Raw genomic sequence first — 23,198 nt, 5'->3', positions numbered from 1 at the left:
GTAATGGACCGCTTTAAGGAGCTCAGCTCCCTATGGATCTTGAAGAACAAAAACATTTTTTGACATGTAAACAGTTTTTGGTGACCAATATATGTGTTATTAGGCCTTTGGGTATACATGTATCAAAATTTGTCCAGCTCAGCAGGAATCGTCTGAATTTCAGTATGTGTGTGACCCTGTCTGTTTAGCAGAAGCCAATCATTAGACTGGCTTCTCTCAAACAGTCCTCCTGGAAAACCAGCATTTGATCAACTACTGCAGCTATGGGGAGGGGAGTCTCCATTGTTAGACTACAATAACACAGTGGGGCAGATGCCTGCATCTAAATTGCTTGTGTGGATTCTGGGATCTGTCAGTTTTCTTTTAATTCAACCCACTGGTTGAACGGAATAAAACTTCTGCATGTATACTCTTACTAACCTTGATGGAGACATGCTTTAAAAGTTTATACCTGGCACTTGTCATACTTACTGAATGCAATCTTTGCCAGTTGTTTTATTTTTACTTTAACCTTCATAGAGTAATTGAACATTTTGCAATATCAATACCTACACCTACTGAATCAGTCAACAGTGTTTTTTATTTATTTATATACCATACTATCTCCCACCTCCCCTTTCCGCACACACAAACACACACACACACACAAATAAATTATCCCTGGGTCTACTCATGGGATTCTGGAAGATTATGACATGTGGATCATTTTTCTGGGTAATGTTATTTTAATTTGATAAAAAGTTTATTTCTATTTTATCCGCTGGGACTAGCAAATAATGTGTTCCCTATAGGCTTCTTTCCCAATAAAACCTCATATTGTTAAAAGGGATCAGGATTTTTACAACCCAGGAAGGAAAAGTAGGTCTTTTTAAAGGAGATTCATATGCTCCATGTGCTACAATATTTCTTAGATATATATGAATTATTATTATTATTCATCATTATTTGTTTTTGTTTGAATTTTGTTTGATATTGTTGTTAGAAGACCCAGTCTAGTTCCCGTTTGAAGCATTTGCCCATTGCTGAAGTACATACAGGCTTGTATAACATTGTCAAGGGCCACATACTAATGTCCCTCTGAGGAGATAGTTGTCCATATACCTAGTATGCTAGGCTGCTTTTTTGAAGATGGGAAAGAAAGTAACAAAAGCCAAGCAGTAGATTATTCACTAAACATGAATTAGCCTGTTCTAGCTTGGATCATGGACCTAGCAAATCACCTTGCCTGAAGTGGTTGTAACCCTAAAAAAAGCATGAATAAAAGCACAGTGCTTGTGCTGTTTAATTTGTCCCTATCTTTCATCTAAAATACCTGGCTGATCCTGCCTGGTGCTGCCCTCCCCTCTGGAAACTGACTATGTTTATCATGGCTGCTGAGCCCTGATACCGTGATCAGTTTACATGCCTTCATCATCCTGCTGTCTCTCCTCTTTCCCCCTTCCTTCAGCTAGTGTCAGTTCTCACCCCTTCCTTCCTGCTGATATAATTACTGTGCTTTGTTAATGGAATCCCCTTGTTCCATTAAGTTATGTTCTCCAGTGTATTTGCTTCATAAAAAATGTAGCTGTATACCTTATTTCAAAGCGCCGATCAACGCTTACCTGACTGCCTGCCTCTCTCCTCCTCTGCTCCCCATCTCCTGGCTGGCATCAGTGGGGGATTCTCAGCCCCTCCCGCTGTATTTCTCAGAAAGCGGCAAGCGGTCATGTGAGCACCAAGGGGCACTCTGAAATAAGGTATGCAGCTACATATTTTTTTTATAAATAACATACACTGGGGCACATAACTTAATGGAACAAAAAGGATTCCATTAAGTAAACAAAGTGGCTTTACAACCACTTTAACTGTACTCTTATATACAAAAGAGCATCGCAGTTCAGGGGAACATATATAAGTATTTTGCTTACTATTAACCAATTTACTTTTAACATTTGTATTCAATATTTTTTTACAAAATTGGGTCAAACCAGCTTACTACATAGCAAAAAATTCACATATCACATTTCTATCGAAAAATAAATACTAATAAAGAGACCTTAATTGAATATAATTCTGCATAGACAGTCAAATGTAAATGCGATCTTTGCTTATAATTTCTAGGACATTAATGATCATGGCATAAGTTAATCAAATAAGTCCTACATTATCCCTTAATGCCTTAAATCTGGGCCTAAAGCTATGTGAGCCATTATCAAATTGTAGCTTTGTATATAGCACACTGAACAACAGTGCCTTTCCCAGATATCACAGCTGATGCCTAATTATCAAAACAAATTATTTACCACCTAATTAAACTGGTAAAGGTTAGTCTATATTTGTTCCTCTTTCCTGTCAATCTAATCACAGACATGTATTGTATTTTAATATGGATGTTTCTGTTATGCATGAAGGCCATTAGACAGCAATCATTATCTCTTTGAAACAGGATAATGTTGGGATTTCAGATTGTTTTTAATGTCCCTGTACTGTGTTGGAAATGTTATCTGGGAGATTAAAGCATTATCATTTATGTGCAGTTTTTTTCACTGTAATGGAAATGTGTTCTTTTATCCTGTGATAAAATAAATAAATAAATAAATAAATAAATATAATATATATATATATATATATATATATATATATATATATATATATATATACATATACATATATATATAATATACAGTGCTGTGAACAAGTGTTCCCCCTCCCCCCCCCCCCCTTATTTTTTTTTGCATATTTCTCACACTTAAATGATTCAGATCATCAAACTAATTTTAATATTACACAAAGATAAACTGAGTAAATCTAAGATGCAGTTTTTAAATTATTATTTAATTTATTAAAGGAAAAAATCTGTTCAAACCTGCCTGGGCCTATGTGAAGAAGTAAATGCCCCCCCCCCCCATGCTGAATCATGAATGAACTGTGATTAACCACAATTTAATCACGGAACTGAATTGCCCGACCATAGTAACAGTGTCCCGCCTCCTCTGATAGATGGCACTCTGATCCAATGGTGGGACATTGAATCAACGTGACATGATTACAGGAAGAGGGACATTGTTACTGCGGCCCGGGCAATTAAAGTCCAGCTCCGTGACACACGGAGATCGCAGCTGATGCGGGCACAGGCAGGCCGCATATGATGAGACTGGTAAAGCTGCTGGGCAGTGGGAAGCTGCATTTGATGGGCATTGGTAGGGCTACTGGGCACTGGTAAGCTGCATATGATAGGCACTGGTGGGTTCCATATAACAGGCAGTGGTGAGGCTGCTGGGCACTGGCATGCCGCATATGATGGGCACTGGCATGCTGCATATGATGGGCACTGGTAGGCTGCATGTGACAGGCACTGGTGGGGCTGCTGGGCACTGGCAGGCTGCATATGATGGCCACTGGTGGGGCTGCTGGGCACTTGCAGGCTGCATATGATGGGCATTGGTGGGGCTGCTGAGCACTGGCAAGGCTGCATCTGATGAGAACTGGTGAGGCTGCTGGGCACTGGTAACGCTGCATGTGATGGGCACTGGTGAGACTGCGTGTGACAGGCACTGGTGAGGCTGCATGTGACAGGCACTGGTGAGGCTGCATGTGAGGGGCACTGGTGAGACTGCATATGACGGGCACTGGCGAGGCTGCATATGATGGGGACTGGTGAGGCTGCTGGACACAGGCAGGCTGCATATGATGGGCACTTGTGAGGCTGCTGGGCACAGGCAATAGTGAGGCTGCTGGGCACAGGCAGGCTGCATGTGACGGGCACTGGTGAGGCTGCATGTGATGGGCACTGGCGAGGCTGCATTTATCTCTTGTATCATGTCTGCTAGTCGAATACAGGCATACCCCGCTTTTAAGTATGCAATGGGGTTTATTTACTAAAGCTGAAAAGTGCAAAATCAGGCTCACTTCTGCATAGAAACCAATGAGCTTCCAGGTTTTATTACCAAAGCTTAATTGAACAAGCTGGAGTTAGAAGCTCATTGGTTTCTGTGCAGACGATTTTTCACTTTACAGCTTTAGTAAATAAACCCCATTGTGTACTTAAAAGTGGGGTATGCCTGTAGACAAGGAATTGTCAAAAGGCATGGAGAACTGGGCACTATCCTGGAGGACATGTGCCAAAGCAAAACATAAAAAAAAAAAATCAATCTGGCAGAAGTGATTGTAATATAGCTTTAAGGTCAGCATTAAACATGCTAAATTCCTTTAAATAACATGCCTGGGAGTGCCCTTAAGCTGTCTGTGAAGATGCACATCTGTATGATATTTACAATAAATTACAGAAAAACTGAGCTTTACAAAGAAAAAAAAAATGCTGTTTACAGTAAATTTCCAACACATGACAGCTTTGGGTGCTTTACCTTTATTTCTAAACAATGGCTAGAGATTCTCTTCATTTATATCAGAACCTTATCCTAGAGATATGAGGGACCCCTACAAAAACGGTGTGGGGTTCCTTAAATATACATACTAGACCCTTATCTAAGAAAGCAGCCTGGCAGGCAAGGAAAGGGGAAGACAAGTGTGTCTACCCCCTAAAATATAACTGCCCATATGCCATCAACAAGGGGGGTATCTTGCTGGGGAGAGACCACCTCTTTGCCACAACTCTGACCCAGTGGTTGTGTGGGTCTGTGGCCAGGGGGTTTAACAGAATCAGGAAGCACCCCCATGGGAAAAAGTAAGATGTACATGATACCCCTTTCTCATTCAAACAAACAAAATAAAGACACACATTTGACAAGTCAAAAAAAAGTCTCATGATGTACATTCATCTTTAATCACATCATTCAGTGATATAGATACACAATGAAAGAAAAAATTCCCACTGACCAATAGGCACATTTGATCTTGTTGCTGATTATTGCCTAATTCTGGGCCCATCTGCTAAAAGTAAACAAAAAGCAGGGTCTTGTGCATGATGCCATTGACTAACTATGCCATGTGGCAGCCAAATAGAAGCACACAACAGTAAATCAAAGCTGCTATGAATGCAAACCAGTTATGACCGTTCAAATCACTGCTGTCCGATGGACACAGTGGTCACAGGAACGGGCACTTCGAACCCAGGGGGTGAGCTGTGCGCCACTAACCCATAAGAGGCAGGATGATCCTGCCTGGATGTCCCGACTCGCTGCAGTAAATGTATTGTGGCTGAGCGGAAAGCATTTAAAAGCAATTTCAGACCGCTGAGTTTTGGAAAGCAGTTGCTTTAAGCCCAGAAAGTCACTCCATGCTGAACAATATTCTGCTACCTATACAGTACACTATGCAAGCAATAGTTCAGATATGTGTATGTGTTGTGATTGTCAGTGTATTAGTAAGGAAGTGATGGATTTAGAGCACAAGCAAATATTATGTTTATGAAGTATGGGTTATGTCTTCAAGAAAGCTTTAAGATCTCTATTACTGAAAGGTTTATACAGAAAAGGGGCACTCAGAGATGGGCAACCCAAGTGCACCCAAAACCATTACTCGGTTGTCCTTTACCATGCAGGGGTGCATTGATAAATGGGCAGTTGGCTCAATAAATATTTTAATATTTATTATCTTCTTGTTAAAGTAAGCAACACTCACATGATTTACTTAGGATTCTCTGTGCTCAAATCTCGAGAAATATTGGGGGTTATTTACTACAGGCAAATCCACTTTGAACTGCAAGTGCACTTGAAAGTGCAGTCACTCTAAATCTAAAGGGGAGATCTGAAATGAGTGGAAGCTCTGCTGATTTTATCATCCAATCATGTGCAAGCTAAAATGCTGTTTTTTATTTTCCTTGCATGTCCCCCCTCGGATCTACAGCGACTTTACTTCCAAGTGTACTTTCAGTGCAAAGTGGATTTTCCTTTAGTAAATAACCCCCAATGTCTTGGGCAATGTCTTGTGTAATGTCTGGGTGAAGGTTTGGATGTCCGGGATTTTTTTTTAATGGAAAACCATATAAATTTAAGTCTAGCAAAAATAAACACCCTTTTTAAACCCATTGCAAATACTTCTGTATGCCTAAATGTTTGTGAATGGACAACTATTAAGGTAGACATGGTACCAAAGAAAAGCATGCCAGAGATTTTGGTAGTAAGTCTGTCTCATCTGTAAACCATAGGTTCACACTACATGTGATGCAAATTCACTGTGAATTTGCTGCAAATTCGGCACCGCATCTAAATCACAACCCATTCATGCAAACTGATTGCGAAGTGTATGTTAACGACACCCCGTGATCAGTTTGCAGAACGCAGCACGATTTGCAGAATCAGAATGCGTAGGCGTAAACACCCATGCGATCTGATTCTGATGTTGACAAAAAAAAGGTCCTGCATCAGTTTGCTGCGGATGCTGTGTGATTAGAGCCATACAAATCCATGTTTCAAATGGCCCCCTAGAGACACTGCATGTAATTCTCACATTAATGTGCTGTGATTCCTGTGTGAATTGCAGCAATGTGAACCCAGGCTAAATGCAGAACAGGGAAGAATTATCCAGAATCACATGTACCTTACATTTGATTAGAACTGGGAAGGGATGTAGTATAGCATAATACAAAGTCGATACAAGGTTCTGTTGATTGATTTGTGTTCAGGTTTAGCTGCAGGACACTTTCTAATCCACAGTGACATGAACTGTGGAGTTTACACCTAAATAAATGATTCTAAAGTGGCATATATTAGCCTATTCAGAACCTCACTAGTAACACTGATGTGCTGTTTCACACTGATGCATCTTTGCTGAGTTTATTAACTTAAAAAAAAAAAAAAAACATAATAAGAAAAACGCTTCCCTTTAAATCCTATAGGACCCTTCTTACCACTGCGCTGCAGGTGGAGTGCATTTTGAAAAGTCCCGCTTGCAGCATCTTTGGTGTGCTTTTCAAAACCGCACCAAAACACAGCTCCCATGCAGTTGAGTTTTTTGTGCATTTTTTTCAATCGTATTACCGTATTTTACAGGTGCATGCTGGGAATCTGGCAACCAGAAAATGCACCCGCAATGGATAAAAAAACACATATGCATTTTTGATGTGTTTTTTTCAACAGGGCAGGGTGAAAGCAGCCTAAGTAGATTTTTTTTTCATAATGAGTATAGTATTGTATTTAATTATGCACAGGTAAAATTTGTATAATTGTATACTCAATAGTGTTTAGCAAGTCCTAGGTACTGCTGCATAAATGTCTGGCTTATAAAAAGGTAGATATGCAAAGATGTTTATAATAACACATATACTCTTTGGAGTGACTGAACCTCAGTGGACTACAAGTGAACTATACATATGCATTTTTATGAGATAATATGACCCAAATACATTGCTTAGCCCAAGAGAGACACTGAAGCTATATCTGATGCTCCCATAGCTTATCGCAGTTATACAATTGAGTAGATGTGTCTAAAACCAGAGGGTTTTGTTTTTTAGATAGGAAGTAGGGTATGGTTAGAACCCCTGTCTTTTTTTTTTCCTTTGCCATTTATATTGTATCAGGAAGATGTCACTTCCTGTCTTGTAGAAACATCCATTTCCCCTGTAAACAGTGACTGCTAGGACAGTTAGAGAGGGTGAATCTTCCCAGCAGAGACATAAACAGCAATACGAAATGGACAGGGTTGGCATATTAAGGCATAAATATCAGTTACTGAAAGTCTCCATGCATTCTTAATAGGTCACAATATATCACAGTGTTTTTTTAACCTTTAATAAAAGGCAGCCATTCAATTGCAGTCAAGTGATTTGAGTTTAGGAAGTGATTGTAGCAGATTAGTGGATTTAAAAACACAGCTGGGTAATGGACTTAATGGTGTTGATTTACTAGGGCAAATAGCCTGTTCACTTTGCAAGGGCATTTTCCCTTATCTTAGTGCATGTGGTGAAATTTCACTTTGCAAAGAATATCCAGTCACCTGCAGGGGAAATACAAAAAAAAATTAAAATTTGCTTGCACATGGTGTTGGTTGTTGGAAAGTCAACAGAGCTTATCTTATTTCACAAAACCAAGGGAAAATTCCCTTGCAAAGTGAACAGCCTATTTGACTTCAGCCTTTGAGCCTCTATGACTAAGCCCTACATGGATGAAACATGTTAGAGGGGCTTTCCTGATAAGTGGGGAGCTAGCTGAAGCCATTTTGTGATAATTTGTTATGTGATTCACTATAATGGTGTGAGACCCTTGGAAACATTTGTGCTTACACATTGCTTAGCATGCATGCACTGAATATATGCTGTATGATTATATGAATAATAATTAAGATTGTGTAAGTTAAGGAATATAGTATACATTTTTTTTAAATAATTACAATAGCTATATTAAACTGACTCTGCATATAGAAAACAATGTATTCATTTCCATGCAATCAGTGCATTGTTTCCAGCTCCCCAGTTAAGAACACTAGGCAACATTTTCAAACTCAGCTTTCACCAATATTTTAGGGCTTGTTTATACTTGCAGTTGGAAACAGTAAAAATAGGCAATTTAGTTTTACCACCCCCCTTAAGCTGCATAGGCAGCCAGGTAGGGTTATACCCATGCCATGGCCATGATGCCTTGGTACAGCAGAAAGTATACCCCTTGCCACGTTCGTTTAGCAGTACCACCACTGAATGCAACCTAGGCTTGGGTTTGTAGCACATGGTGTTCCCACTGCAAAACCTCATTTGGCTGTCAAAAAAACAAACAAAAAAAAAACAGACATTAAAAATCAATCACAGTGACACATAAAATATAAAATGTTCTGTATTGCTTTTTTTGGGCATTCTAGGTGCTTCTTAGACACCCCCTATTATAATTTTTATTTCTGTATAACATTTTTAAATAAAAATAATGTATTCCCCTTTTAAACTACATTCTAGAGTTTTAAATGTTTTTAATTAAATGTTGTTATTTCCCGCAAAGATGTACAGTTTTCCAATGCACAAACATTTTTCCTTTGTTCAGTACAATCATTCCACATGTGACATGCCTAGGTAATACATAAAAGTTTTTAGTCAATCATAGAGACTGTTGCTATGTAGTAATATAGTTGTTTTTTTGGGATATCAACATACCTTTTGTAATTATATATTTGAAAATAGTGATATATATGACACAGGCCTAGTAGGATGGCACGTGAAAGAGGGTGATGTGTTCTGTTGTGCTACACACATGTCAGATGCATTGAGCTGGCAATCCCAGACTTTGTTATATTTTGCAGGGCACCCTCTATTGATGTCAATACATTTTTATAGGGCAATGTGCTATCAAAGTCAGTCTTCCAGTCAGATAGTCTAGGGTGAGACAGCTTTGCATGTGTTCAATGCCTCATTCCAGTCTTCACCCTTGAGGTTCCCCAGAGCTCCTTTGCATCGTGGTTTCATATTGTAGGCTATGTAGAATATTGATATTAATTTCTGGGGGTCTTCACTTTTGACTATGTCCATTATGGGATTGTGTGTGGGGTTAGGTAATGATTCTGGTAATTGGGAGTGAATAACATGTGGAACTTGTAGGAATCGGAAAAACATGTGATTTGGGAGTACAAATCCTAGTTTTAATGCATCAAATGTTTTAAATGTGCCAGAAGTGAGTAAGTGTGAGAGGTAAAAAATTCTTCTTTTACACCAGGCCTCCGAGTCTGGTAAAGTATTATTGGAGTGTTTTATTATGCCAGATGGGAGAATAGTCGTTATGTGTAGGTATGTCCAGTTTGATAGAGGCCAGTCTCCATATCTTCCTATAGTGGTTTAGGAGGGAGTTGTGTTCCTCTTTTTTAGTTGCTGTTTTTTTGCTATAGTGCAGGCAGTACATAGGAGTAAAGTAAATCTCTTCCTGTCAGTCTTATCTATATGGAAAAATTGGGATAGTTGGGATGCTAAAGTATAGACTGAAGTCTGGTAAGGCTGTACCGGCCAGATCAGTGGGGTTTTTAAGTAATCGCCATGCCAATTTATGTCTATTCTTCCCCCAAACATAAGGTTTGAGAATTGCATCTATGGTTTTGAAATATTTAAGTGGTAGATACACAGGGGTGTTCCACATCACATATAGAATTTTAGGGAGGCGTATCATTTTAATGAGGTTGATATGACCTAGTACCCTGAGAGGGAGACATGCCGTATTTGTGTTTTAGATTTAATCAGGGCAAACAGTGGTTCCACATTGAGAGAAACACAATCGAACGGTGACCTAGTAATGCTCACTCCCAGTTATTTGATACTATTTACTCACTGTACGGGCAATTGGGTCTGTAATTCAGTTTGGGGAGCAAAATCAAGTGAGAGAATTTGTGACTTTTCCCAATTGATTCTGAGTCCTGAGAATGAACCAAAGTGTTCAATTGTTTATAGGGCTTCAGCCAGGGAGGGGCCTGAATCTGCTAGATATAGTAATATGTCACCTGCATACATGCTTATTTTTTCTTCTAGGTCGCCCATGTGTAGGCCCTGTATCAATGGGTTGCATCTGATGGATATTACTAGGGGTTCTGTGGCTAAGGCATACAATAGGGGGGAGAGAGGGCATCCCTGCCTGGTGCCTCTGGTGAGTTCAAAGTATCCGACTGCCATCTGTTGGCTGTCACCCTGGCTACTGGGGCCTGGTACAGCAAGCAGATCCACCTAATAAAGTTAGGGCTGAAGCCGTATTGTGCCAGGAATTTCCACATTTAGTTCCACTCTACTGAATCAAATGCCTTAGGACACTAATAGATGGCACTGATGGGCAGCACTGATGATGAGGTACTGACAGGTGTAACTGCTGGGCACTGATTGGCACTGAGATGGGCACTGTGGTAGGCGCTGATTAGCACTGTGGTGGGCACTGATTTGCACTGTTGTGGGCACTGAGAGACTTTATTGAGGGGGCATTGACTGGCAGCTGTTAGGCACTGATTGGCAGCTGATTGGCACATCTGATCGGGGCTGTGCTGATAATCAATGTGTTTATTATCAGCACAGACCCCTCCTCTGACAGGGAGAGCCAATCAGCGCGACTCCAGAAATGCCGTTTACTGCTGGTTCACACGCTTGGTCACAGCTGATCACATGATATGAAGCCTCTGTCAGAGACTTCTTACCATGGTCGGAGATGCGTGCCAGCATGTTATTCTCATATGACGCCCAGTCAGGATAACAGAACCACTTCCCAGCCGTCAATCTGCTATAGGCCGGGAGGGAAGTGGTTAAAAATTCCCCTAATGCTAGCCATACACCTATCGAAAAATCATTTGAACGAGTTTTCAAAAAACTAACACATGGTCATGAGAGCAAACTATTTTGCCATCATGTAATGACCGTTAATTGATTGATAAATTGTTCAACTGACATAAATTAATACATTTTTCATTTGTTTCGTCACATAAGCCCAGTGCAAACTGTCCGGGTGAGAAACGTTGGTATATAAGGATTCCACATCCATGGTTGAAAGGATGATTCCTTGGTACAGGGCCAATGGGAGAGAGTTTGTTTATGAGATTGGTAATGTTTGAACATACTGTAGCTGGGTATTTCATGGACCAGGTTTTTTTCAATTTTTTTCCACGCATTCTAAGAATTTTCAGTGGGCATACTATCACCTGTGACTACGGGTCTGCCTTGGGTGCCCCTCTTTATGGATTCTGGGAAGCATGTACAAACATTTCACTTTTGATTCCTCAGGTATTCTACTGTGTTAATCATTGATATCCAGAAATCATGATCTAAGTTGCATAGGCTGGGAGCTGGGCAATAGCATTATTTAATATATAAGAAAGAGTTGCTTTTGGGGGGGGGGGGGGGTGTAATGGACCTTTTTAAAGTATAAATCTGCTTTAAAGCTGAACTCCAGGAAACCTAAAAATTCTCCCTTGCAGTGGGGGTGCAACTGCACTGCAATGGTTAACTGCACATGTATGTCTTGAGGATTTGTAGAAACAGATATGCTTACCTATATGCTCCTACAGGTCCCTGCAACCTCTTCTTCCCATGCTTTTGGTAGTCTAAGGTCCTCTGACATCATTAAGACCAATGGTGCATAGCCCTACATTGGACATGAGGGAGAGTCCGCTGCCAAAGCATAGGGGGAGCGCCAACTCCCAAGGGTGCAGAGGAATGGAAATATGCTTTTACTCCCTCACTAAAAGACTTAGGCCTCTTTCACATGGCCGATCCGTTCAGGTCCGCCTATCAGTTTTTCAGGCGGACCTGAACGGATGCGCCATAGAGGTCTATGTCCGCTGACATCCGACCCGCTCCAATCCGAAAATGTGTGACAGAGGAAAAACCTACTTTTCCATCCGTCATCGGTACTGCAGTCTGTCATCACCCGATCTCCCATAGGGGAGAGCGGCGCTCTGACAGGTTCGTCCCTGCGCAGTGTGCAGAGACGGACCTGTCAATTTCCTGCTTGACGGATCGATCCCTGCTGAGCAAGCGGATATCCAAGGGGCGGATCATCACTGATCCGCCCCATGTGAAAGGACCCTAAAAGAACTGGTAACTCTTGCAGTGCAGGTACAGCCCACTGTAAGGGAGATCTTTTAGGTGTCCTGGAGTGGTGCTTTAAGAATGTTATTGTATACCGCATTTATCGGTGTGTAACACACACAGGCGTATAACACGCACATTCATTTTAAGAGGGAAGTTTCAGGAAAAAAGCTTATATTTTAAATAAGGAATTTTGAAGCAAAATAAGGGTCAGTGCCCATCTGCAGCCTCATCATTGCCATCAATGCAGCCTGATCAATACCCATCTGCAACCTCACCATTGCCATCAATGCAGCAGTCTCACCATTGCCATCAGTGCAGCCTGATCAATGCCCATCTGCAATTTAGAGGGGACAGGGAGGGGGCGGGATGAGCGCTGACAGATTACATACAGTAAGAATCTCCTGTGATAGACAGAACAGTGGTCCAATGGCCACCCAGGAGACGGAACTTGCTATTACAGAGGCCGCCAAGTAAACAGGAGATTCACACCGTATGTAATCTGAAGGCGCTCGCCCCCCCCCCCCGTCCCCCCTGAGGTCACTAAAAGTATTGGCGTATAACACGCACACGCTATTTGCACCCAATTTTCATGGTGAAAAAGTGAGTGTTATACGCCAATAAATACAGTAGTTTAATTGTTGGTTTGGATCCAGCTGTAAGGCACAGTGCTTTTATTATTTATTTTTCTAATCATATATTTTGACTATCATGTGTTCCTTTGTCTTCCTCTTATGTCAACTCTACACCCTTCACTTGATATCTTTGTACTGAATTAGTAGGCGTGAAAATAAGGTCTAATTTTACATCCCTCTTCAGATCAACATAATAAATAATTGGTCAAATGTCATGAGAGAATTAAATTAAAAGCGTGTGTAATCCCAGAAGAGGAGTCTGTTTAGCTTGCGGTTATTCCCAAAAGGAAACATTGAACCTTGAGATGTTTAGATGTTGCATAGAAGAGGTTATTTAAAGCATAATACACAGGGGACAATACACAGCATCACACACAGAAAGCATTAGCAACTTGTTCAAGGATCCTGCACACATGTGTCAGGTGTATTCAGCCCAAGTGTCACAATACTAGATTCATACAGGTTTGTGATGAGATAACCTGTTTTTGAATTGAAGATACTGTCATTTTACACCCCGTTTGGTTCGGTATCCTTGCAGTAATTTACAAGCTGGCAGGATTACTTTCAAGACAACCAATTTTCCAGACATACATCAAAAGCTGCAGAGCTAACAACACCCTGATCTGTGTCAGCTGTAAAAATCGTCCATCATGACTTCCCCAGGTAGACGCCGGGTATTTATTGCTCTATCCTTGCAGAGAGTTATCTTTTTTATCAATAAATATGTTTTCGTGTAAGGAAATATTTATTGCAATAGGATGCTGAATATTATTGGTAAAATAAACCATCGTGGAGTACACACAGTATGCGTACAAGAGAATGTTGACGCTGGTTGGAAGCAAGCATCTTTCTCTGCACACGTTCATATCATTTCTTTGCTAAACATACTGAATAAATTAGCTTTTATTTCTTCTTTGTAGATAATTCTGTACACCTGTATACAGGATAAAAAGGGAAGTATATATTTGCTATCCCTGTTTGGAAAATGCCTAATATATAATGTTTTATCTAAATGAATCTTTCACTTGTACATCTTCTACCACTGTCAAAATGTTGTACTATGACCTTACCCATAATAAAAACCGTTTGTAAACGTAAAATACCTAATATGAATATCAGTCAGGTCTATAAAGGTCTATAAAAGGCACTCAGTAATGGTAATAAATACATATATATTTAATCAATCAATTAATTACCAATATGACAAGGTTTATATATGGATCTTACAGATCCTGTGTTTTTTTGTTTTGTTTTTGGGGGGGGGGGATTTTTTTTTTTTGGGCGTTCACCTTTGCTGTTGTCAGTCATGCAAAGAATGAATTTCAGGTTATCTCAAATCATGTACAATTATGCCCAGGCTCCCATTTGGAATTAAAGTGGAGTTCCACCCTAAAGTGGAACTTCTGCTCATCGTGACCCCTCCTGTATAAAACAGGTATCTGAACCCACTTCTGGGCATAGATATCCGCAGAATCTGCGGGTATTTACGCCACTTCCTGCGGGGCCCCACTGTCTGCTGTGAAAGACACGGATCCCAGAGACAGCAGGTACCCTCTTTATTGCGCAGCACGACTCGCTCATGCGCAGTAGGGAACTGGGAAGTGAACTTCCTGATTCCCATACCAAAGAGGGCGGTGGCAGCACCGAGAGCCGAGCGACAGCTCGGCTTCAGGTGCCGACCTCGTGTCGCGCGCTGGACGGGTAAGTGTCCATATTTTAAAAGGCAGCAGCTGCAGTATTTATAGCTGCTGACTTAAAAAAAAAAATGTCGGAACTCCCACTTTAAGCTTCTTCATGTGTTTTTTGGAATGTTACTGTATTTGAGTATTCTTTATGTGTGTCTGTACATGTCTTTCAGACATTTTCAAGCTTGAGCGTTTTTGTTTTAGCCAATGGAAAGCTAGTTACATGGAGGAGTGGCAAGAAAGTGCCTCAAAAAATTGCGTTATGTGCATTTTTTTGGTGTTTTTCAAGCACTCAGGTTGAAGTCTATAGGAGCCAAAAATTTGTATCTCTGCCCCAAAAAAAGCTTATGTACATTTTCGTGCAACAAGCTTAAAAACACATGACACACAGGTGTGAATAGGCACCATAGAATTCAATGGGAATCCTCATGTTAATGTTGCTATACTTCTAGAAAAATGTTACAAATCGCTCAGGAGTGCATCATGCGTTAAAGCAGATGTAGCAAATCTCAAGTTGCTTGTGTTCTGTGCCGCAAGTCAATTTGCTCATCACTTTTCTTGTTTCCTAGGAAGTTCCAGTCCCTTTCCTTCAATTGTTTATTTGTTTTCTTCACGCCGCGTTTCTGTAGAAACATTAATAACATGACCCCCAAACATCTAATTCAAGTCTAGCTCTTCTCCTGAAGTGCTGCTGCACTTTAACAAACATGTGTATTCTGATTTCTTGAGGCTTACGAAAATAAAATGCAAGTGGAAAGTAAACACAATCTCACCCATGTTAAATGCATACATACTATAGCTGTTTCCATTAGCAATGTGGATTGAACATTGAAACTGTGTACACTTTGTGCCTTATGTGCAGATATAATTGAGTGTTGATACTGCTCCCTGGTGGACACCCCATTAATCACTTTACACTGTGCACTGTATTTTGTGAGCCATCCATAAATTTCAGGCTGTGGTGTGGATGGGTGTTAGTTGATCCATGATAGGTGAGGAGTCTGGTCATGTGATCACTGTCTTCCTCCTCCTGACACTATTTGCATTCATTAAAATAAATAGGGTTTAGCTTGCTTTAAAATCCCAAAGCTAGCAAATCATTGTATAGCACACTACTGCACTATACCACTGTGCATTTTTTTAGAGCAGTAGTATGACTGAAGTAAGGCCAGTCACTGTATTATAAAGTATATTTCCAAGTAATCTATTTGTTTAGATGTTGTATTAGGCCTTGTGTACTCTGCTGCTGGTATACGGACGTTTAGGAGCATTTGGGCATTTTTTTCAACTGCTCCTGGACTCTCCTCTGTGTTATCTTATCAGTACACATACACATGGTCGTTTATAGTCGTTTCTAGGCAGTTGAGTTTAAGGCTGGGTTCACACTGCTGCGGCAGCGAGAACCGGATGTGATTTGCACCGCACTGCAGTGCAAATCACATCCGATCTCTGTGCGATGCGAGTTCAGCCATACAGATAGTATGGCTGAATTCGCATCGCACCCGCCGCAAACTCGCACGGGACCCTTTTTTTGGTCCGCAGCAGAATCGGATCGCATGGGTGTTCACACCATGCGATCCGATTCCTGTCCGAGTTTGCAGATCGCACTGCGATATGCGAACTGATCTGAGGGTGTCATTAAGGTTTCACTGACACTCCCAGCAGTCCGCATAGGGCAGTGTGAACTGCCGGCGGAAGGCATGCGATGTGGGAAAATGCCGCGGATTTGCGGCGTTCCCGCATCGCTCTGGTGTGAGTTTAGAGTAATTTAAATCGTCAAACGCTTCTAAACGCAGCTAAAGATGGTAACTCACATTTAGCCGCATTTCGTTTACAGGCGTTTTTCATTTTTGACTATTTTGAAAATATATATATTATTTTTGAAACGCTTCTAAACGCAAACATGACAAAACACAGCTGAACGTGACATGTAAATGTGGCAAAACGGACGTTTTAAACATGGGTTCCTGCCTGTCAAGTTAAATCATTCAGGAGAGGTTGTAAAAACATCCCGTGTATGTGAAACCTTAAAAAATAAAATAAAAATATAGCAACATTGGAAGTTTGTACCATAACATTTGTAGCAAAACCTTTCAAATGTTTTTTCATCAAAATCACATCCGTATCTTTGAGCTCCAGTGCAAATTAAAGCTTCATGGTGATGATCACAAGTGCTGCCATTCACAGCATGAATCCTGACAAACTAGAATTATCAGGATTATAAAATGAATGTATAAATAAATAATAATTGAACAATTTATAAATCTTATATATAAGAGGGGGGGGAGCATTGATCCAAGTTTGTCAATTAAGAACACTGTTCTTCTGCTGTGTGTGGAGGGGGGCTTTCTCCAATCAGCTCCCACACAGTGTAACTACAGCCTCTCCACCCTTCCCTATGTGCTGCTAACAGATGAAGAAAATTTAACATGATATGAACTTTGGAAGGGGTGTAAGGAGGAGAAGACTGGACATATACAAGTAAAACCTAAGTAGGGAGATTTGTTTCATCTCTGTGTATCGTCTGAGGCTGTTCACTTCCCTGGGTATATGTGAGGGTTTACATCCACTTTAAGGTGCTGGTTGCTACTTCTTGGACTCACTGACCCTTAAATAAGTATGCAGGAGAGGACTTTTGACACATATTCAACTTTCTTATATACATTCGTACACTGATGGCATGTCTAGCACAAGTTTTTTTCTTTTTTTAGCTAGTTACTCAGTTAAATGTCTTCTCCCGCAAATAATAACCCATAATTGCTTCAATAATAATAATAAAAGAACTGGGGGGTTGATTTAAGGCAAATCCACTTTGCACTACAAGTGCACTTGAAAGTGCAGTCGCTGTAGATCTGAGGGGGACATGCAAGCAAAATAAAAAACAGCATTTTAGCTTTCACATGATTGGATGATAAAATCAGCAGAGCTTCCCCTCATTTCAGATTGTCCCCCCAGATCTTGAGCAGCTGCACTTGCAAGTGCACTTGTAGTGCAAAGTGGATTTGCCTTTAGATACAAGCCCCTTTTGCTAACCTCAATCTGTGGTCATGTGATGCTCTGGGTCATGAGTCGTGTATGTTCTAGATTGCAGAGTAGGATGATCTTTCTTCAGGTACCCATGTCACTCTCTAGGCTGCCCAGTAGGGATGTCCCGCTCCAGAAAACTGCAGCATTGTGGTGACGTCACAATGAGGGGCCTGGGTGGGGGCTTGCATGGGCTGCTTTCCTATATTTCTGGTTTCCCCTGCTGGAATGCATACTGTGGTCAATCCCGAGATGATGATGGTGAGTTGCAAAATATTGTAAAAAGGTGGGGAGTGGTAGGGATGGTGGTCATTTAGATTTTGCCAAAAGATTGGGTTTAACCGAACTGAGCTATATCCTGAAAAACAGATGCTTCTTTTATAAGCTAAATGTGTGAATGTTTTATGAACACAGTTCCTTTTCTGACACTTGGGCTCATTGTGTGAAGTCATCAGCGCATTTTGTGTTACTTTTGTCACGAGTTTAGCTTGGGGTGCCCTCTTTTGTTGGATAGACAGTTGTCCTGCTAAGAAAATATTTAATGTATATTTCCTGCATTGAAAAGAGCATATCCCAAGTAGATTTCCAAATGCATAAGACCATCGATCAGCGTTTATATTTCAGAATGTTCTGCAAAAAGTAGAGTACAAATTTTACATACAGCCAAAAAAAAAAAAAAAAAAAATCTGAAACAAGTGTGGGGTAGCAGTGCGAGGAGCCGTTTCATTCTTAATAATAGTGGGGAGGGTGAAAAACAACAGATGTCGCAGTTGTAAAAAAAAAAGAGCACTGTTAGATAATGCACAGCTTTATCACAGAATTTTCAGTCGTTTTGTCTCTAGCTTTGCACGTCTGATGTGTTAATTTTAATTGTCTTATGTTTAATGTACTATACTTAAGGGATTCAATTATTGCCGTTAACCACGTCTGGACTTGTTGGATGATGATCTCCCTTTGAAAATTGTGACAGAAAGTTATTTTCTCTATAGTCTTTAGTCTTACAAAATATGTTTGATTTTGAGCCAGCATTTTTGTAACAAGTAAGACAAGATAACATTGTACATTTTTTAAAATTATTTAACAACGGATAAACAAATTGTCCTGCCTTTAGAGCGTGGCCATGAATACTCAAGTAGATCTTTTGTCATTTTCACTCAGTTATCACTGAGAAATACAGTAAGTTATAAATCTAGCTAACTTTCTGAACAGGTCTTCCATTTTCCAGCATCCTGAAAGATTTCTACCACCAATAGAATGTGGTTGAGAACAGGAAGCTGATGCAGTAATTTGTCTCTGTAAAGTGAAATATATGCCGTACTGTACTGGCTTGTTACAGTAATAATTTGGATAAAACAGTGTTAAGTGTAGTGATCTTACTGCTTGATCCTATTTTTGCAAAGTGTTATATAGCAATAATTCTGTGACTTTATGAAGCCCCAGATGTTTAGCTGAAATGTACTAGTCTGCTCTTCTCCAGCTCTGGCAGGTCACTCACTTCTGCTGCTTTGTCACTTCCAGCTTTTCTTTTACTGGTCACTGATGGTGTAACTCCTGCAGATGCCCCCTGGAGTTACATTGTGCCAGTCGCTGGCTCCTTTTTTGGCATTTTACAGTTACTAGAAATTAGGCAGACATTTACACTGCACTGTACTTACACTGTGTACATTCAATTTAAAAAGACGAGAAAAGAGTTTTTCGTAGAAGAGACTTGCAGAGAAGCTTCTGCCATGAAAATACACTGTCTAGCAATTTTCTATTTAGGCCCCTTTAACACTTGTGCAACTTTTCCTGCGGGTTTGGACATCAGAGTCACATGACAAGTTGTACCCTATGATTCCCAATGATAACCATTTATATATGTGTGACTTAAAAGTAGTCCTTGTACTACTTCGGTCTGACTTTGATGCGAGTTTAGGTCCATAGACCTGAAATTGCGGCAAAATCGTACGACTTTCAAGTTGCGGCAGTGTGAAAGGGGCCCTACTGTCTTTGATTTTGTTTTATAACTTCCAGCCCTGTACACCAGCTTTATCAATTTTTACATCCAGCGATGGGCTTTCATGTAAAAGGGATCTGAGTTTCTTTACAACCTCCCAATCACTTTTACAGGGCTGAAAAGGGGGTTATTCACTACTGTTCTCAGGCTCTCCTTTTCCACTGGGGAGTTCAGGATATCCACTGACACCAGCTGTGGTTGTACACAGTGGGATTTTGTCAGCAAGTCTTGGCTAATTAATAATGTCTGGGACCCGATGATCTGCTGTGTCCATCACAGAGCAGAACGCTGTGTTGACAATCAACACAGGACTCAGTACAAAGGGAACAATCTCTCCCTGAGGGATAAGCAGGGATAAGAAAAAAAAAAAAAAAAAAAAGATCTGTTATATTACACATAGTTAAGGAGCACATTTAACCCCCATATCGCCCTAGATGTTACTTCTTCTCAGCCAGTGTCATTAGTACAGTGACAGTGTATAGTATTATCACTGAACACTGTATTAGTGTCACTAGTAATGTGAGTGGAAGTTAGTCAGTTCCCTACAAGCGTCAGATTTCCCGTCACACATCACATTCCCCTTATAAGCTGTTGTTCAACGCCATTAGTAGTATAAAATTTTTAAAAAAAATCATATATATAAGTCACATATATATATATATATATATATATATATATATATATATATATATATATATATATATATATACACACACACACACAATAGTTTGTAGACATTATAACTTTCATGCAAACCAATTCATATACACTTATTGGGGATTTTTTTTTTACCAAAGACATGTAGCAGAATACATTTTGGCCTAAATTTATGAAGACATTTGATTTTTCTTTTTTATTGAATATGTTTTTATAGCAGAAATTAAAACATTTATCTACATTTTCTGCCATTCATATCTGTGCGACTTCAAGTCGCACCAACTTCAAAGCAGTCCTTGTACTATACTATATTAGTAAATTATATTGCAAAACGTGAAAAACCCAGTGGTGATCAAGTACCACCAAAATTAATCTATATTTGTGTAAAAAAATTATATACGTTTTGGTTGGGTACAGCGAACGTACAAGTTAAAGTAGTGCAGTGCTAAATAGCAAAAAATGGCCTGATCATGAAGAGGATCTTCTGTAGCTGAAGTGTTTAATAACACAACCTATGTGAACCCAATTACTATAATATCAGATAAGCATTAACATATCATGTAATTTCAAAAGTAATGTTCAATATTTCATTTTTTATATTAATATATAAAGTCTGCATCTTTGATTACTTCTAATATCTGGTGATCCTACCATGAAGGTTCTTATTCAGGTACTTCTTATATAGCGAAAACATCGATCCTTGTCTTCCATTTGGACTCCTGCATTGTCAACCTGTCACATTTTGTTCCAGTTGAGACAAGTGGCTGTTTCAACACACATTATGTAGGCACAGCCCATTTTTGTCAACAACAGAAAAGGAGTGCATACACATAGACAAGAAATAGCTGCAAAGAGACTGCAATAGATTAGCATAACTGTGCTGCAAAAAAGGATGACATTGAGTAAAATAAGGATTATACAGTTTTTGCAATTTAGTTGGAATTCTTTTTTTTTTGTGTGTTATCAACAAAAAAATACTGATTTTGCTATAGCTGGGCTGATGGAGGTTTAGGAGAAGAAAAAAAAAAGAGAGGATGTCTCTAACAAGTTTTTCTATCACTTTATTCCACGTTTCAGCTAAGAAGACTAACAGTTTGAAGCAGTACAGCAAGCAAATTATTTTAATTGGTTGGAATGAATGATTTGCTTGAATGCAGCTATTTAATACAAGGTGATGCTTATTTTGCAATTTCACATAGTTTAAAGTAATAACCATACAAGACATTTCATCAATGTGGCATCTCACTAATTTGACACTAGGAAATATAGCAGAGCAATCAGAGCATTCAAATGCATATTGCTCCTATAAAATGTACACTGCATTTGCTAATTCTGGATGATGTCACACTTGAAAATAAGGTAATTATCACTTTTTGTGATGTATATTGTGTGCACAGAACACTTCTAATCTGGTTTTAGGTCAGCTTTTTGGTGAACCTAGATATTTTACACTATTTAAACTGCTACTAACCCCAGGACCCTGCATTCACTATATCTGGTCTCCCAGACAACACAGCACATGGTAATGCAGTTAATTTAGTAAATCTAAACTTCTAAATACCTTTCCTTATAAGCAGTATATAGCAGTCTTGTGACTTTTTCAGTGTCTGGCCGAGCACTGGTAAAAGCTTGTAGGAGGAGTTTTCATTCTTCTCTGACTGTCCTGTGGGGCTGCAGGACCCCTGACCCCCTCTCTGGACAGTGCTGATTGCCCCTGTGCTGATCACATGCACCCTCCCCATAACAACTCTCTAGCAGTACACACCAAACTGAGCATGTGCAGAGTGCCTCTTGGTCTTTGTACTATCAGCAGCTGGCTTGGGGACAATACAAGAAGGGGATGATCAGAGAAGACAGGATCAAACAGCCTTTTTACACAATGTTACTTGTATACTATATTTGAGATTTAATATCTCTCAGATATGATTTGGGTTAAATGAGAGTTCTTTGACCATGAGTGAAAGCTTTAACACAATAACAACATTTATTTATGAGTAGTTGAAAGTCTATCTAATACACAACCATCTATCTATCTACACCAAGGAAGAAAATATTTGGTTAAAATAAGAGAATTACATGAACGAATACAGAGTATATTCCCTAAAAACTGAATCCAATATTGATCTAAGATTGATTAACATATTTCGTTACAAGTAAAATGCAGACCTTTCCCATAATTACCCTTTGCACCAAGGTTCCATTTTGATGGCTGCTATCCCATCAAGAGTGTGTGTTTTCCTCCCATCTAGTCTGTGTATATCATTACAGGCTGATGCCTCATTGGTTGGCATAGCGTGGCTCTGATTGGTGAGTTTCCATATTCCTGGTTAAAGACTGGCTATATCTCCAATCCCTATACTTTGCATAAATCAGCCCCTTTTAATGCAAGTCCTTGTGACTATTCTGAGCAGGAGATTAACTTGAATTTTCCCGGGAAGTTAAGTATTGATTACGGTTTGGCCTCCCTTCATTGCATATCCCAGCATGAGACCCTTTGAAGTGAGTATGTGTAAAACGATGAGGTTTGGATCCCATTGTTTGTATATACAAGCCTAGGCACCGATTTGTCTGGTCTACCAGAGATTTCTGTGAAGATAATGTTCCACTCTACATAGATACAAGCTAAATGAAATATATTTATAATTACAATATTTTACAGCTATTAATGGAGATTTCACATAAACTCATAAGGCAACAACAATGTGCAAGGTTATGGTTCCACAGTGAGTATAATATGCATGTTTTACTGCATATATAGACCGATTTTACTGTTGTGGTTTTAGTAACACTTTAAA

At 39.8% G+C, this 23,198-nt stretch overlaps 1 protein-coding gene across 6 annotated transcripts in view; it reads left to right on the top strand.

The window, feature by feature from the left end:
• The window catches only part of PCDH17 (protocadherin 17), a 264,249-nt gene that overhangs the window by 165,944 nt on the left and 75,107 nt on the right, over window positions 1–23,198 (top strand). The window contains exon 5 of one of the 6 annotated variants that reach the window (XM_077483151.1): window positions 23,063–23,126. The exons of the other annotated variants lie outside the window; for them this stretch is intronic. Coding sequence (XP_077339277.1) covers window positions 23,063–23,085 — 23 coding nt within the window. The 3' untranslated portion in view covers window positions 23,086–23,126. The remainder of the gene's footprint in view (window positions 1–23,062; window positions 23,127–23,198) is intronic. 6 annotated transcript variants of the gene reach the window in all.

Source organism: Lithobates pipiens, unplaced genomic scaffold (assembly GCF_037356315.1).
Source record: "Lithobates pipiens isolate NorthernLeopardFrog02 unplaced genomic scaffold, aLitPip1_a1.2 Scaffold_16, whole genome shotgun sequence".
In the NCBI taxonomy this organism is placed as follows: domain Eukaryota; kingdom Metazoa; phylum Chordata; class Amphibia; order Anura; family Ranidae; genus Lithobates; species Lithobates pipiens.
The sequence above is the reverse complement of the archived record's forward strand: the minus strand, read 5'-3'. Positions and strand labels throughout refer to the sequence as shown.